Source organism: Somniosus microcephalus, chromosome 10 (genome assembly GCF_052327205.1).
Source record: "Somniosus microcephalus isolate GS21.2 chromosome 10, FLI_Smic_1.0, whole genome shotgun sequence".
In the NCBI taxonomy this organism is placed as follows: Eukaryota; Metazoa; Chordata; class Chondrichthyes; order Squaliformes; family Somniosidae; genus Somniosus; species Somniosus microcephalus.
In genome coordinates this window covers 182,560,495-182,573,603 of record NC_140996.1, presented here as the reverse complement: position 1 = coordinate 182,573,603, position 13,109 = coordinate 182,560,495, and the positions used below count along the sequence as shown (strand labels likewise).

General features: G+C 47.3%; 1 protein-coding gene across 3 annotated transcripts in view; it reads right to left on the bottom strand.

The window, feature by feature from the left end:
* Positions 1-13,109, bottom strand: part of LOC147111908 (microtubule-associated tumor suppressor candidate 2-like) — a 901,351-nt gene that overhangs the window by 12,751 nt on the left and 875,491 nt on the right. For all 3 annotated transcript variants that reach the window (XM_085999292.1, XM_085999294.1, XM_085999293.1), the window contains one exon: positions 9,208-9,327. In XM_085999292.1, the coding sequence (XP_085855418.1) occupies positions 9,208-9,327 (120 nt within the window). The remainder of the gene's footprint in view (positions 1-9,207; positions 9,328-13,109) is intronic.

Sequence of the window (13,109 nt, the reverse complement as noted above, 5' to 3'; positions counted from 1 at the left end):
AGCAATGTGGTCGGGTGCTGATGCCCTGTGTCCTGTGCAGCATCAGGTGATTGCAGAAAAGGTTGGTGTTGTTGTTGATGATGATGGTGTGCCTGGTGATGTTAGTGTTGGGGCTGATCGTGGAGGGATTCAGAGGACCAAGATGAGATTTTTTCAAGGGCACTGATGTTGCTGGAATAGATGGCAGCTGAAGTTAAGATGACAGAAGTGATCTGTCAATGGTAAGAGAGGTTGCTCCAAGGAGGTGACAGTGGATAGAGAGTTTACTCTAAACACATCCAAACTGCTTACAGCTCAAAAGTATCTTCCAAATCCTGAAGGCTCACACTTCTGACATTGAAAAGTGAACAGCTGTAAAATGGTGGCTTTTATACTACTTTTGCAGCTGTCACCCATTCACAGCAATGGGGAGACATAGAGAACCCGACACACTTACCTGAGTGACGGGAACCTCATGGAAAAGTTGGTAAAACGGTTAGTGGCTGGTAAAATGCTGATTAAATAGCTTTAATGACCCTCTTAAGTATTTCAATTGCCTGACCCGCCGCTTAGTGCCGGGTCTGCAAAGTGCAGGCAGAGCCGGCACTAGGGAAACTTACAAGGAGGCGGGTTCAGTGTGGAATACCGCCCCGCTGTCAAACTTTTTGATTTTGACTGCGGACCCGTCTCCAAACCTGCCCTCTGGGAGCTGGCAAAATTCAGCCCCATAAGTGTAGTCCCCACAATTTTCTATCCATTATGGATGGAAAATCATGGGAATTGTGCCCACAAGTTCCTGATATGTGCTCCCAGCAAGGTGAGACTCTGCACTGGAAGCACGGATTTGTAAATTAGCTGAGTGGGGTCCAAATATACATTGACATTATAGAAATAAAACTGGAACATATAATGTAAGTATTCTTTAAGGGCATGTAAATGTAACTTGTGTATACTGAGCTATTTAGTTTATATGTTGAAAGGAATGCAGCTTTTAGCTTTTTACCTCATTTCTGTTTTTGTCTTCTCCCTCATTCAGCCTTTATTCTTGCTCTTTCCTCTCTGATTATGCCTTTTCTCTTTTTTGATGTGTGTGCCTATTTTTCTGTTTCATGGGACAAGTGGAGAGGAATATCTAATCTATGGGTGTAAGGAGAATATGGGAAAAATCCAAAATTTTCAAGCCTTTCATAACTATACATATTGCTTACTGTGGAAGGGATGGGGAAGGAATGTCTATTTATCAGCCTTATTTTTACCAGGTCTGCTGCTCACAGTAAAAACCAGGAGCATTGGGATTGTGCAGAAGTTCTCTATGACAATGAAGATCAGTAGTCCCCAAAGAGCCTTTTTGTAATTAATTATTATCTCCCTTTTCAGTATTTCAGAGATAACGAAGATGCCGGGTGAGAAAACAAGTAAATGACATAGAGTGGTAGAAATGAGTTATGGTGCATTTTCGGGTGCAGAACTGATGGTGCGCTTCCAACGTGCACCCGAACTGAGAGGCTCGACTGAAATTGGGCCTCGGACCTCATTATAATAATTGGGGTGAGCTGCCTGCGCTAATTGCCTGCCTCAGGTGTTAAGACCCTCATTAGCACATGAAAGGGGTTAAACGCTTATTTTAGGCGACTCCCAGAGTGGCCAAAAAAAACTGCCCGACCCAATATGGGGTTGGGCATATTGGACATAGTCCCACAAAATTGGTCATTTTTGCCCCTGTTTTCCATCTGGACAAGAGGTACAATGTGGACAATTTGTTACCCCAAAAGGTGGAAAGAAAAGTAAGTGAGAGAGAATGAGCAACCGCAAAAAAACTGAATACCTTCGAAGCTATATGGTTGAACATGCAGAATAGGTATATGATTAGGATTAGCAAGCACAAACTAAACAAGTGTGACCCTAAATAGATCGACAGGACAACGAGAAGTGAAATAATGAGGGAAAAAAACAAACTCTACAAATCTTTCAGGAGGGAACCAATGGGATGAATGTAAGAAACATGTTAGAAAAAATGGCTGGAGGAATAAGAGGGAAGCTGGAAATGAGTATAGCTGAAGATACAAAACATTACAGTAAGAAATTTGTCCAATACTATAACAGTGACACGGCACCCAGAGGAGAGGTGAGAACCCTCAATGATGCTCACAGGGATGAACATGGATGAGAATGACAAGGATGAGGATGAACATAAAATAATTAACATACTAAATGATTATTTCCTTAAGAGTTCACTGGAAAAAACATGTCTTCCACAATTGGTGATAATCCAAGTGCCATAAATGAAATTGATCTACTAGGATATGTGTTTCTGCTGAGCAAGTTTCTGGGTGGGATCGCAAAGTGAGAGATTTACCCCTTACATTCTCACTGCTTATTTCCCTTCACTAGCCTCATTTTCTTGTCACATTAACTGTTATGTGCCCCTCTTCAGCCCACCTTTCCAACGTACGCAGATCTCTTTCTTTTTTCGATTACCTCTTTTCTCTTGTTGAACTGTATCAAAAGCCCTGGTGAAATCTGAACATTTCATATTTCATAGAATTTACACTGTCAGCAAGGTCAGTCATTTCCTTGAGGAATTTAACAGTAAATTTGGTAAACAAGACCTCTCATTAATTCATGCTGATTCCTTCTCACCCTAACACACCTATCTAAGTGTATCATTAAAACAAAATGAAAATACTGCAGATGTTGGAAAGCTGAAATAAAAATTGAAAATGTGAGAAACACTCAGCAGGTCAGGCAGCATCTGTGGAGGGAGAGCCAGAGTTAACCTTTCTGGCACTGGATGTGTAGTGTATGTACCTTTAAGAGAGAACTACTTTTACAGCTCCTGTATACTGTAGTACCGGCAGTGACCACACCTGTATATAAGCCCTGCGCAGGCATCTGTACTTAGTTTTTAGACTACCCTCATCCAGTAAACACCTGTTGATTGTTGATCTGCAGTCTCCGTCTATTTATTGAAGAACACCATACCTTAAGATTCACGGATTTAATAGTGGCGATGAGGTCGATTCGAACCTACCTGCAACTCTGCATTTCCTCCCAAGGATTCGCTCCTGGAGGACAGTGGAAGAAAATCGAGGCCAGAAGCACGGGCGTCGACCACGAGCAACCGCCCAGTCATCCAGCAGAGAGTGAGCATCACAGGGGAGGCTGTTGAGAGCTGGGCTTGGTTCTCCAGCCACGACGATCCAGCAACAGGCTGGCAACAGGTACAGCGCAGACCCTTCCCGGACAGCGGTGGCTGGAGCCGACCGACGGCACAGAAAAGGCCAAGCAGTGTCGACGGGGTAAGAGAGAGAGTAAAGCGCACAGGGTGCAGCCGGGGGTTGAAGACCGAGCGGCGTCAACGGAAAACAAAAAGAGAGAGAGGGTAAAGCACAGCCGGGGTTCAGGACCGAGCGGCGGCAACGAGAGAGGCGCACAGGAAAACGCGCAGAGCGCAGCCAGGGCTCAAGGGCTGAGCAGCGTCCGCGGGGGAAGAAAGGAAGCGCGGGAGACGCCATTTGAGCCGCGGAGAAGGGAGAGCGCGGGAGACGCCATTTTTGAAGCCACAGCGGAGAAGAAGGGCGAGCGCGGGAAGAAAGGGAAGCGCGGGAGACGCCATTTTGAGCCAGCGGAGAAGAAGGGAGAGCGCGGGAGACGCCATTTTAGCCAGTCTAACCACACCCAGGGATGCCGAAGAGTGGCAGTGTCACAGCGTTCGACAATGAAGTCGAAGATTGGGCGACATATGTGGAACGCATTGAGGTGTACTGCAACGCGAATGAAATGCCAGATGCCAGGAAAGCACTGGTTTTGTTGAATTCCATGGGTGCAAAAATGTATGGCTTACTGCGAAACCTAATAACCCCAGAGAAGCCAGTGGATAAGGATTTCGAAAACATAGTGGAAATCCTACAGGACCACTTAAACCCCACACCGCTGCTGATAGCAGAAAGATTTAAGTTTCACAAAAGGAACCAGCATAAAGACGAAAGTAATGCTGAGTATTTAACGGAACAGCGCAAGCTATCGAAACACTGCCAGTTTGGAATGGGACTAGCAGATACGTTAAGGGACAAGTTTGTGTGTGGGCTTCAAAGTGAAGGAACCCAGAAACGGCTTCTATCAGAAAAGGATCTTACGCTGGACAAGGCTTTCAGCATGGCAGTATCACACGAAGCAGCCGCATGGGGCGCTGCAGAGATACAACGGAGACTGCAAGAATATGGCACCAATGAAATGTCATATGGAGCAGGGAAGTGTTATCGTTGCGGCAGAACAACACACGACCAGAAGGATTGTTGGTTCAAGGACCAAGTGTGCAGACAGTGTGGCAAAGCAGGACACATAGCAAGAGTCTGCAGGTCGGGGAAGAAAACCAGCAGCAAGAAATCTCCACAAGAGAAGTACAAAAAGGTACATAAGGTGACGGAGAGTAGTTCAGACGAACAGAAAAGTGATACAGACTCCGGAAGCAAGGAGCTGGGTTGTCTGAAACTACATAATGTAATCAAAATGGAGGATCACCAGACTATCTAGGTCACGCTCAAGATAGACGGAGTCCAAGTGAAAATGGAATTGGACACAGGATCAGCCCTAACAGTCATAAACCGAAGGGACTACAAGCGGCTATTCTCACATATACCCTTGAGAGATACAGAGATTGTCTTGGAAGACGTACACGGGGCAAAAAGTCTACCCCAAAGGAAAAATAAGGGTGAACATGATATAGGTCCATTTTTGGTATTTCCTGGCCATTATATATGTATTGCCAGATGGAGGACCACCACTACTAGGACGTGAATGGATCCGGAAGATACAATTAGATTGGCATTCCATACAGGCACTGACGGTAGATGCCAAAAAGGATGACGACGTCACACCTGGACGACTGTCAAAAATGCTAACTGACGCACAAGAGGTGTTCCAGGAGGGACTCGGAACATTAAAAGGCATAACAGCGACGATTAAAATAGAGGAAAATGCAAGCCCAAAGATTTTTAAGGCCAGACTGGTGCCTTATGCAATCCGCCCAGCCGTCGAAGCAGAGCTGGAAGGTTTGGAACATTCAGGAGTACTGTCCAAAGTGGACTGGAGCGAGTGGGCTACACCCATCGTTCCTGTAATGAAGAGGTCGTTGAGTAATACGCCTGGGGAACCAAAGAAGGTTCGCATCTGTGGGGACTTTAAGGTGACAGTGAACCCAGTCCTTCACGCGGTACAATATCCGCTTCTGCGGATTGAAGATATTTTCGCCTCGCTATCTGGAGGAAAACGCTTCACTAAGATTGATCTGGCCCAGGCGTACCTGCAAATGGAGGTAGAAGAAGCCTCGAAACAATACCTCACGATCAACACTCACAGAGGTCTCTACCAATACAACCGGCTGGTGTTCGGGGTAGCATCGGCTCCGGCTATTTGGCAAAGGGCAATGGATCAAGTCCTGCAAGGGATTCCAGGGACCCAGTGTTATTTGGACGCCATCCTGGTCACGGGCAAAAATGACTGATCACCTCGCCAACCTGGAGCAGGTGCTCACTAGATTGAAGGAATATGGGCTACGAGCTAATCGCCACAAATGCGAGTTTTTCCAGAAGCAGATCTCGTATTGTGGCCACATTATTGATGAAGAGGGGTTACATAAGTCCCCTGAGAAGATTGAGGCAGTAGTCAAGGCTCCAGCACCGGAAAATGTGTCACAACTGAGGTCATTCCTCGGGCTGGTGAACTATTACCATAAGTTCTTACCAAATTTGTCTACAGTATTACACCCACTGAACACCCTACTGCAAATGGGGGTACCATGGAAGTGGAATGTCGAATGTAAACAAGCTTTCCAGAAGTGCAAAGAATTGATCACATCAAAAGAGGTGTTGGCCCATTTCAACCCAGCACTACCAATTCGGTTGGCGTGTGATGCATCACCCTATGGTATTGGAGCGGTGCTGTCGCACAAATTCCCAGATGGGTTGGAGAGGCCAGTAGCCTTTGCGTCTCGGTTACTAACCTCAGCCGAGCGCAACTACGCCCAGATTGACAGGGAGGCACTCAGCCTAGTATGGGGAGTAAAAAAGTTCAACCACTATCTGCACGGACAGAAGTTCACCTTGCTGACTGACCACCAACCACTTGTCTCCATCTTTAATCCAAAGAAGGGCGTTCCGGTGATGACTGCGCAATGGCTACAAAGATGGTCCCTTTTTCTAGGGGCGAACCAATATGAAATAGAGTATAAGGGCACGAAACTGCATGGAAACGGTGATGGGCTATCACGCCTGCCACTGCCTACTGCGGAGGAAGCACCAGCAGTGGACCCTGTCGAAATATTTTATTCGTCGATAATTGAACGCTTGCCAGTAACTAACGCGGATATAGAGAAGGAGACCCGAAATGATCCGACACTGTCTCGGGTATATGATTCGACGGTGAAGGGATGGCCAACACATGGCGACTCACTGTTGCCAGCATTCTCATCCAAAAGAGAACAGCTGTCAGTATGCCAGGGGACAGTGATGTGTGGATCCCGAGTGGTAATTCCACCCAAGTTAAGGGAGAGAGTGCTCAATGAGCTTCACGAAGGCCATCTGGGAGGGGTGAAAATGAAAAGCCTTGCTAGGGCTTATGTGTGGTGGCCGGTAATCGATCAATAAATCGAGGACCTAACAAAGAGCTGCTCAGGATGCCAGAAGGTCCAAAATGCACCACCACATGCCCCTCTACACCCATGGGAGTGGCCCTCCTCTCCATGGCAACGGGTGCATATTGATTTTGCTGGTCCATTCACGACTCAATGTTCTTAATAGCAGTGGATGCGCACTCAAAATGGCCTGAGGTGATCAAAATGTCCTCCACCACTACGGAGAAAACGATTGCAGTCCTACGGACCATATTTACCAGGAACGGCTTGCCAGAGCAGATTTACTCTGATAACGGACCACAGTTTGTGTCCGAAGAGTTTCGGTAATTTATGAGAAGGAATGGGGTAAGGCATTACACATCCGCCCCGTATCATCCAGCCACAAATGGATTGGCTGAGAGGTTCGTACAAACCTTTAAAATGGCAGTAAGGGCCATGTGCGATGATGACATTCCACTGCAGCATAAGGTGGACAATTTCCTGTTAGCCTACAGAAATGCGACACATGCAGTTACCAACCAGACCCCGGCCATGATGTTCTTTAACCGAAGGTTGAGATCTCGTCTGGATTTGCTCAGACCAAATGTGCGAAGAAATGTTGAGAATAAGCAATTCCAGCACATCAATGAGAAGCTGACAAGGAGCTTCAATGTAGGACAACCAGTCTTGGCCCGCGACTACCGAACAGAGAAATGGCAACCCGGAACGATATGCACACGGCAGGGGCCACTAATGTACACAGTGGATGTCAGGGGGAACATTGTGAGACGCCATGTCGACCAGATCCTAGCGTCACAGGAACGAGTCAACCCCATGTCTAGCGTACCTGGTGATGAACCCGACATACCGGTTGCATCTACCTCAGAAACAGTAGCTTCGGAAACTGATGAACTAACCGACGACAGGGGGCCAGAATCGCCTCCGCACCAAGAACAAGACACTCAGGAAAGGCGCTATCCAGAAAGGATCAGGAAGCCGCCCCAAAGACTGAATCTATAAATGGACTATTTCAGTTACTGTGCATGTTAAAAGTGTTAACTGTTGTTTGAATGTTATGGTACTGTTAATCTAAAAGGGGAGGAATTGTAGTGTATGTACCTTTAAGAGAGAACTACTTTTACAGCTCCTGTATACTGTAGTACCGGTTGTGACCACACCTGTATAAAGGCCCTGAGCAGGCATCTGTACTGTTAGTTTTTAGACTACCCTCATCCAGTAAACACCTGTTGATTGTTGATCTGCAGTCTCCGTCTATTTATTGAAGAACACCATACCTTAAGATTCACGGATTTAATAGGATGCATATTTCTTTTGCCTATATCAATATGGCGTCTGGCTCGTAATGAGCGTTCGCTTCCTGCCCACCATGCTGGAGACTTAGGCGCAAGTTTAGTAGCAGAAAAATGAACATGGCATCATCAAATTTCTAGGCCACTATCTCTATTCTTGCCAAACTTCACTTGCTCCTCCGCTTTATTGAATTTTAAGGCTCTTACTCTCATTTTCAAATTCCTCCATGGTCTCAATCCACCTGACATGAGCAGATGTTGGTCTCACTGGGCCTAACAGGATCGCCTAGTAGGATTCACCATAACTGGGATGGGCAGAAGTGTCTGCACCTCCTGGCTCAAAATTTCATGCACAATGTAAATGGGGTGGAAAACCGACCTGGTGGATCCAGGTTCCACCCCAAGAATTCTTCTCCCACCAAGGGGCAGAATTTTTATGCTCTTATGTTGTAGTGGGCTGACACTTGCGGGGAGTGGGTATTTTAAGCCAACGCGCATGGTGTGAAACTGATGCAATTGGATCGCCCGCCCGTTCTACACCCGCCAATGGAAAGTAAAATTGGGTGGGTGAATACGGGCAGCTGGTCCGATCCCATCAGTTTCATGAATGGTGAATTACCCTCGAGTGGCAGCAAGCCGTTTGACTACGAAGAACACCACATCTGAGCCTGATCCTGTCTTTGCCCTATGCCTGCACACATACACTTCCAGCAGGGATCAATAATAATCAGTACAATTTGCCCTTCCCTAACCCAAGGTACAGAATATGGATTGAACCTGGGCCTTCTGGGTCTGTTTAGCTTAGAGATGATGGGCTAAGTTTTTATCTGCAGTACTCTGTGCATGGAACATTACATGCCAGAAGCACATTTCAAAAATTCAGGTGCTCTCCCAGATGATTTTCCATCCATTATGGGCAGAAAATTGTGGGGTGGGGCACATGTCCGAAAATGTGCCAGGAGCATTGAAGACAAAAATTTACCCAATAACTTTACCTCAAAACTATCGGGGGTGCTTCTTGTGAAAAGAAAATTAAAGCTGAAAGGTCACTTTTTAATCTAATCTAATTTAAAGTCACAGCAGGCACTAATTTTGCAGATTCAGTACAATTTCAACAGAATGCTTCCATTTTAAAGCATGATGTCAGAATTCAGCAAAATCTGAGCAATAGGATGCTATACTAGAACAAAACGTAGTATTGCTGCTGCAATATGACACTTCCATCAAAACTTTTCAGATTTAGCAAACTGAAAAATCTGATTCTGATCCACAGAAGTTTCATGAATAGAATCCCAGTTTTTTTCTAACCAGTTTTTCCAGTTCCATAATTTTCTTTTCTTGGTGATGGATTTGTTGATTTTTCATTTCAAGAACATGTTTTAAACTATTCATATCTTCCTCGAGGTGCTGGTATGGTGCCATGGCGATCTGTAAAAGATAATAAAAATTAATATGTCATAAAAATAGAGAAAATTATTGGAGCAACTCCTCACTTTAAATATTATATACACAGGCAGGTTCTAACACACACACACACTCAAACACACATATGGTGGAAGCTCATTATAATGAAATAACTGGGTGTTAATTTTAAAAACAAGCTTGCTGCAACAAGGGGGCAATATAACCATGGTTCTGAAAATACTGGTACTAAAACCAATAGCAGCATTAACGTCCATGTTTTTAGTAGCCAAACAAATAGTGCTACAGCAGCATCTGGAAGAATGCTAGAATCCATCTCAGTATGTCCACACATCTGGAGTGGCTCTTCTAGGATCTTGCTCACACTGCCTGATAGGTAATTCCTCTCTCACCTCAATCTTTGTCCGGCGTGGGGTGTCATTAACCATGGCTGAAGAGGGTAGTTTTGGTTTCCAAGGAGCCATCCTTACATTCTGCCGTTGCCTTCAAATAAGGTTGGCACAAATAATTGCCTTTTAATGAAAGTGTCATGATTGCTGAATGGGAAGAGGGTATTGACCTGCATGATCTAGTGCTCCTGGTCACTGACCAGTTGCACAATGTCAGTGTAAAATTCCTTTTGATTCATGTAAATCATGACCATGGGGTCAATTTTCCCAGCCCCGAGGAAGCGGGTTGGGAGGCAGGAAAGGCGGGAAAATCACAAAAATTGAGTGCAGGTTCGGAACCCGCCTCCAACCCGCCTCTGCGCAATTTTGCCGGAGGCGGTTTTGCTGGGTGTGAATCGGTCCCGCCTCCACCAGTCCAGAGAGGTTGTTAAGACACTTAAATGGTAGTTAAGGGCCTCTCTAATCCTATTTTGAGGGGCCCTCGTTATTTTTCCACATTTTCAGCATGTTCCACGACCCTCCTAAACCACGCTAGCTAAACCTGGCGGGTTAACAAGTGGGTGGTCTCCTCACAACTGCAGCTCCACCATTAAAACAGAACTTTCATCAGGGTTTAGTTGCAGGTGGCAGAACTTTGCTTTAAAAGGTCTTTCATCACTTTTAGCAGGCCTACTGAAGTCGGAGGTGCTGCAGCTTCTATCTATCAACTGTGGGACCTCCTTGGAAGACCCTCTCCCCGCTTGGACTGAGCGCTTCCCCAACAGAGGCATCTGCAAGCAGTATGGGAACCATTCATTTCCTTTCACCATGGAGCTCAGATTCGGATGAGGAGCAGCCACGGCAGCAGCAGAACCAAGCAGCTCAGCAGCAACAGCAGCAGGAGCCCCAACCTCCTGCTCACTCACCTGATGCTGCACAGGGCAGAAGGCGCCAGCGCATGGAAGCACGTCGCCACAGGAGATACCCCCCTCTCAGGGTTTACAGACAGAGGATGAGCTACCTCAACATGACTGAGCAGCAGTGCCAAAGGAGGCTGAGACTTTCGCGAGAGGTTGTCTGAGACATCTGCGCATTGCTGCACCAACACCTGGTGCCCAGAGGAACGGGTGGATACCCCTTACCAGTGGCTGTCAAAGTCACCACCGCACTCAACATTTTTGCCTCCGGCTCCTTCCAGGGATCATCAGCAGACATCAGCGGCATCTCCCAGTCGGCTGCCCACAGTTGCATCACGCAGGTTACCGATGCCCTTTTCGCAAAGGCACACAATTGCATCCACTTCTTAAGGGATCAAGCAAGTGTCACTGCGTGTTCGCTTGGCTTTGCAAATATGGCAGGCTTGCCAATGGTGCAGGGCGTCATAGACTGCACACATGTGGCCCTTAGGGCACCCCATCACAACCCAGCTATCTTTGTCAACTGCAAGGGCTTCCACTCCCTCAACGTACAGCTGGTGTGTAACCACACGAAGGAGTTTTTGCATGTTTGCGCCAAGTTCTGTGGTAGTTGCCATGACTCTTTCATCCTGCGGAACTCTAGTGTTCTTCCACTTTTCAATCCACCAAACCAACTTAACGGATGGCTCCTTGGTGACAAAGGCTACCCCCTGAAGAAGTGGCTAATGACGCCGATCAGGGGGCCAGCTAACGAGGCTGAAGAGTGCTACAACGCCAGCCACACTTCGACCAGTCCATCATCGAGCAAACCACTGGGTTGTTGAAGATGTGCTTCCGATGCCTTGACCGATCAGATTCAGATTCAGATTCAGATTAGATTTATTTGCCATATGTAACAAGTACAATGGAATGCTTGTTCCCCGTAGGGATGCGTCAGCTATACATACAGCGCCGCGTTCAGAGTCAATACAATGGCTTCCCGTGGCAGTGGGAGCACGATGTCCCTCAGCCGCTCCGTCCTCCTCTTCACCGCGGCCTCCTCCTCACTGTTGCCGGCTCCACGCGTGGTGGCCTGCTTCTCCCGCTCTGGCCACCATGCCCGACTCCCCTCCTCCCATCCGGACTGCGAGTTACCCGAAATGGAGCTGCCGGCCGACGTGCTGCAGCGTGTCGTGAGTCTGCTGCTGCTGCTCGTGGAGCCCTCCAGTATTCAGCAGACAGGGTCTCCAGAATGGTTGTGGTCTGCTGTGCGCTGCACAACATGGCACAGTGTCGTGGCTTGCAGCTTCCTGACGAGCAAGTGGCTCAGTTCCTAGCCTCCTCAGATGAGGAGGAGGAGGCGGAGGCTGAGGAGGAGGAGGAGCAGGAGGAGGAGAAGGAGCAGGAGGAGGACCAAGTGCCGGTCTATCGACCAGCAGCAGCGGCAGCACACGAGCACATGGCTGCCCGTGATGCACTTATCCTGGCCAGATTTGCATAGGTTGCCCATGTTGGCACATGTCCTTGGCTCCATCTTAAGACATGATAGACAATGGATTTGACTCTGTGGCCTCCTTTCACTCTGGCCACCAACCTGACAATGCACGTGTCGCGGAGCCCACAATGTGGAGCTGCCTAAGGTGAAAGAACAGATGCCATCACGCCAACATTTTGCCATCAAATCATTTTTATGCTTTCCAACAGGGATGGCATTTCATCAATACACATAAACATTCACCCAATCTGCACACAGATCTGGAGGTTATATCCCTTGCCAGCTGGACCCACACAGTCTTGGTTTCTTTGGGTGGCCTCTTCCTCCCAGATGAGGGGAAGAGCTCCTCTCTGCTAGCTCTCACCCCCTCAACCAACATTTGCAGCGCTTCATCCGAGAACCTTGGGGAGGCCCTTGCCTTGGAATTGGACATAGTGGTTTCTCAAAATATGTTGCAGGTGGTTCAGCATCGACAGAAATCCAGTGGAATGATCCAAGGCAGCAAGCAGCCCTTAAATGAGGCTGGAAAAGTGACGTCAGCAGAGGCGAGTTTCAGTCCCAGAAGACTCATTGACCAAGGGCAACCCACACCTCTGAAATCAACTGGCCAATTAGGGGAAAATCGCAGTTTTTCCCCCCTATCAGTGGAGGTGGGTTTGGAACCCACCCAAACCGAAACCCACCTCCAACCTGCCTCCAGTGGGAAAATCGCCCCCATTGTGTCTGAGGGTACCATTCCCCCGGACTTCGGGAAATCCAGTAATTAAAAAAAATAAGTATAGCTTCTAATCAAGCCCTCAGAAACATTTCAAAGCCACTTCACACATAATGGGCTTGATTTTGACAGTGTGGGTGGGCTGAGCCGTGTCAGGTGGGATTCGTGTCAGGACCCCGACTCCAAAGTGAAGTGTTGAAAAATTGCAATTTTCCCCTAATTAGGCAATTGATTTCCAGCGTGTGGGAACCCCTGGCCCAATGAGTCTTTTCATACAGAAAGTTGCCTCCAATGACGTCATCAATGCTGCTGGA